The sequence below is a fragment of the Triticum urartu genome, chromosome 6A (genome assembly GCF_056163025.1).
Source record: "Triticum urartu cultivar PI428250 chromosome 6A, HENAU_Tu73, whole genome shotgun sequence".
Classification (NCBI taxonomy): domain Eukaryota; kingdom Viridiplantae; phylum Streptophyta; class Magnoliopsida; order Poales; family Poaceae; genus Triticum; species Triticum urartu.
The window spans coordinates 541,146,912-541,151,266 of NC_141878.1; the positions used below are offsets into that span (position 1 = coordinate 541,146,912).

The 4,355-nt window shown below is 43.7% G+C and overlaps 1 protein-coding gene across 1 annotated transcript; it reads right to left on the reverse strand.

Annotated features, from left to right (window-relative positions):
- Nucleotides 1-3,174: 3,174 nt before the first annotated feature.
- On the reverse strand, nt 3,175-3,902 carry LOC125512604 (uncharacterized). The gene has a single exon (XM_087528711.1). The coding sequence runs from the start codon at nt 3,709-3,711 to the stop codon at nt 3,385-3,387; it is 327 nt and encodes a 108-aa protein (XP_087384837.1). The 5' UTR covers nt 3,712-3,902; the 3' UTR covers nt 3,175-3,384.
- Nucleotides 3,903-4,355: the final 453 nt, after the last annotated feature.

Genomic DNA, 4,355 nt, shown 5'->3' on the forward strand with positions numbered 1-4,355 from the left:
CTGCAAGCCATGGGATTCGCAGCTACACGTGGATTTACATGCTCCTTTGCCGCTACCGGACGAATTCGCAGCTAGGCACAGGGTTTGTCCTCTGCATTCTTATGAATTCCGTTAACGATTACTCATAGTTGCAACATACTGTTTGGTATACGTCGCGGACAGGATGGAAGCGCGTATGCATGTCTCAACCGTCGACCAAAAGCTCACTAACAGCCAAACAATAGCACAAACGCCACATCGCCACCGCATCCTAAAATCCCCAAGTGCTATATTTTTCGCTGTCGTATATACACTGAGCTGTAATGGGGTCATTGCCTACTGGGTTCCTTCCCGCGTTGATTACTGGGTACCGCTAGGGATCATCCCTTGCTTCTGGAGAGGCTTTGCCTAAGATTGTAGATATAGTACCATTGAAGCAATGAAATCAAAAGGTTCGAAATATATTTTCTGATTGCAGTGAATTGCGTGTTAAAATGGAAGTTTTCATTTACTGTTTTCACAGTAAAGATTATTTTATAACTTTCTCCAATATATGCAGACGATCTGTGCATCATGTTTGCTACATCACAAATATGAAAACTTTATTTAAATATTCACATTTGCCATTTCATAGCAAAAGCAAACATTTTAGAGTGGTAATTATGACACATTATCATAATTATCAAAATCTAAGAGTGGCGAAAGTGAAACGTCAAATTTTAGAGTGGCATAAGAAAAATTGACAAAAGCTAGAGTGGCAAAAACAAAATTTCCCTTCTTAATTTTATAAAAGATATGCATACAATTTTATAAAAGATTTCACATATTTTTTAAATGTTCACATAATTTAGAAAAATATTGCATATTTTTGAAGAAATTTCGACATGTTTAAAAAGTGTTCATGCAATTTTTCAAAATCACGCATTTTTAAAATCTTCATGCAAATTTTAAAAGTATTCAAATATTTTCACATAATGTTTGCGTAATATTTGAAGATGCTCACACATTTTAATCATGTTACAAAGGTTTCACGCATTTTATAAAAAATCATGTAATTTTTAGAAAAATATTTTAAAAAGAAAGTAGAGAAAACTTAATAAGGTAAAAACGGGGAAAACAGAAACATGGAAAACCGGGTAAATGCGGTCTAGAAAAAACCAGAGACTACTTTTTGGGGGATCACACGGTCATTTTGTTGCTATATGAAAAGGGGTACAGTAGAGTGATCCCATGGCTGAAGAAGCCACAAGAAACGGCCATGTTGGAGGGACACATCACTCTTTAGAAGATTGTGAGCAGGAACCAGAGACAACTCATACCTTCGGATAAAAAAAAGGAAGAAAAAAGACTGCTACTAGGCCATGGCCAAGTCAGGAACACTAGAGGAGAGTGTGGCGTATGTTTTGCAATAAGCTAGATATAGCCTTTGCGCGAAAACATGGCGGTCATGGTAAATACTGCACAAACACACACTCCTTTGATTCAAAGGAATTATGTAGGATTCGAACCCTTGGAATTTTTCCTCAGTGGCAATCCCTAGGTACTTTTCCACATGACTCACTTGTGCTCCATTTTGAAGGAAAATTTCCATCCACTCAAATATCTTAGTAGAATTCTATTGTTTTCTCTATGCTATCAAACAATCTTCAATTATTTAGCTTTATAATACTAGGATGCAATAGGACATGACACTCTATTCCTGCATTTTTCCTGCTTCTGTGTGTTGAGAATCCATTATAAATCACTTGCACTCCCACGCGTAGCTCGCATAGAGATAATCACATGGCACACATTTCAGCTTAGGATCGTAGTGGTAGGATTCGTGCGTCTCTTTGCCCCTCGCTGAACCAAAAAAGAGAAAACTTTGTTTTTGCCACTCTAGGTTTTGCCCATTTTGGTTACGCGACTCTCAAATTTGACATCTCACTTTTTCCACTCTCAGGTTTTGACAATACATCACAATTTTCATTTCGTAGCAAAAGCAAAATTTCTAGAGTTGCAATTGTGATAATTGTTAAAAGCTAAGAGTGGCAAAAGTGAAATGAAAAAAATTGCTTTTGCCACGGAATGACATTTGTGATACATTGTCAAAGGATAACAATGGTAAAAGTGAGATGTCAAAACCTAGAGTGGTGTTGTGTTCGCACACACGACAATGATAAGTTCAAATACGGAAAAACACATTTTCTCAACTGAAAATGTAATGTATAAATTAGACTTCCACATGACATGCACATGATTTGGACTAAAATGCAAGTTTTAAAACAAGTGGAAAACATTTTATATCACAATGTTCTTCAATACCCCGAGTACGCACAAAATAAGCTACGTTGACCAGTAAGGGTCTAATTTTTTGCCAAAAGGATACAAATCTATTATAGAAGCTTGACCAGAAGTACAAGGCACCCAAATCATAATAGAAACTACATCGCCCTTTGCTCCCTGGACCACCGAAAGAGCACTACCGCTGGCAGAGCTGGCCGTCGAGAAGCCATTGCCTCCACTCCCCTACTAGAGCCGGCACAACCTTGTAGATGATAGCCAGGAAGTCTCTACGCACGTGCCCCATAGGACTGGCACCCCAGAGCCTTAGTCGCCACCATTTAAGCATTGAATCAATTTGCTATGTTTGACATCCGATCTCGCCGTCGTCAATGTACGACGAGAAACTCTAACCTGGTCGACCCAAGGATACAACAAAAACCTACGTCAGAACTTTTCTAACTTCTATCCCGATGGTGAAACCAAGGACGATCAGAGCCTAAAAGACCAAACCGAAGCTAAACCATTGCAATTTGCCCAAGTGTCACCCTTGCAGCATGCAAGGGAGGCGAATCCATAGGCTCACCAATAAATTCCAGCGGAGACGATTTCCTAGCCACCGCCGCTTTAGTTACTAGGTGTATACCTGAGGAGCTGTGAATACTTGATCACTAATGTTAAGGCTCTCCTTGATGCACAAGATTCGAATAAAAAATTGTATGTCTAAAGTGTCGCGTCCTTTTGAATCCCATGGAATTAAAGAACTACATGAATTTGGATGAAGGAGTTCTTGATAGCATAGGAAAAACGATGGAATTCTTACAAAGGGATTGAGCGGAAGGAAATTTTCCTCCAAAATAGAATGCAAATCCAAAGGAAAAATTCCAAAGAATTGCAATCATCTGAATCAAACTGGAACGCATGAAAGATTCCTAAGGATATAAATTGTCTAGATTTCTATAAAATTCCTTTGAATCAAAGGAGCTCTAAACATGTTTTATGCATAACTAGTACTCCTACGTCTTGAAGGAGACGTGTACATCCACAGGAACGAACATGTTGCCTGTACACTCATGCTCATGTGTGTTGTGTTCTGCCTAATTGCACTTCTGATTTACTCCGGGAAACCGAGGAATGTCAGTTTCAGTTTCCGCGTCGCCCGGGCGCGATCGTCGGCAGCTTCTGCTGCTGGGCGATGAGCCGCACCGGGAGCTGCCGGCCGGTGCCAGAGCCTCCGCAGCTGCGGCACCGCTTGCGGCCGGAGCCGGAGCACGTCCCGCAGCCGACGTCGCCGTCGGACCAACGGCTGCAGAGGCACTCCTCCCGGCCGGTGCCGCTGCACGTGGAGCAGCGTGGCCGCGCGTCCCACCTGGACGCCGCAGGCAGCCCGTCCCCGGTCGTCCGGTTCGCCATCGCCACGCCCGCCAGCATCCCGAGCCCCGCCGACGCGATCACCATGGGCGCCACCATCTTCGCGGCAGAACCAATCCAAGAACCTCCCTTCTTTCCTTGCTGCGCAGATTGCTGGCTTGCTGCCGGAGATGGACAAGGAAGAGGAGGAGTTATAGGATTTCGATGGGTTGTTGCCTGTCGACGGGGTTCGTCGATTGATTTATAGGATTTTTTCCGGGTGGTGGGTGCTGGGCTCGTTCGGTTCGGCGGTTTGGAGCGTAGCCGAGGCGCGGAAGGGGAGGCGTGCCCGCCTCGCTACCTTTGCTTGCCTGCTTGGCCTGCGTCCGTCGCCAACTCTGCTGCGATGCTTCGGCGATTCTGTTGCGGTTTCGTGTGTGCATACCGCAAGCCGCTTGGCTGCTTGCTGGCTGCTGCACGTGGATCTACGCCTTCCTTTGCCTTTTCCACGCTACGGGACGAACTGGCAGCTAGGCACGGGATTTGTCCTCTGCATTCTTATGAATTCCCTTAGCGATTACTTGCAAGATGCTAGTATTTGGTATACATACGTCGCGGACAGGATGAAAGCGCGTTGGATGTGGTGCTCATGTCTCAACCGTCGACCAAAAGCCCACTAAAAGCCAAACTATAGCACGAACGCCAAGTCGCCACCGCATCCTAAAATCTCCAAGTGCTATCATTTCCGCTGTTACATATACATT

Bases quoted from the DNA above. Each gene is read 5' to 3' on its own strand.
- LOC125512604 (XM_087528711.1), bottom strand. From the start codon at position 3,711: ATGGTGGCGCCCATGGTGATCGCGTCGGCGGGGCTCGGGATGCTGGCG.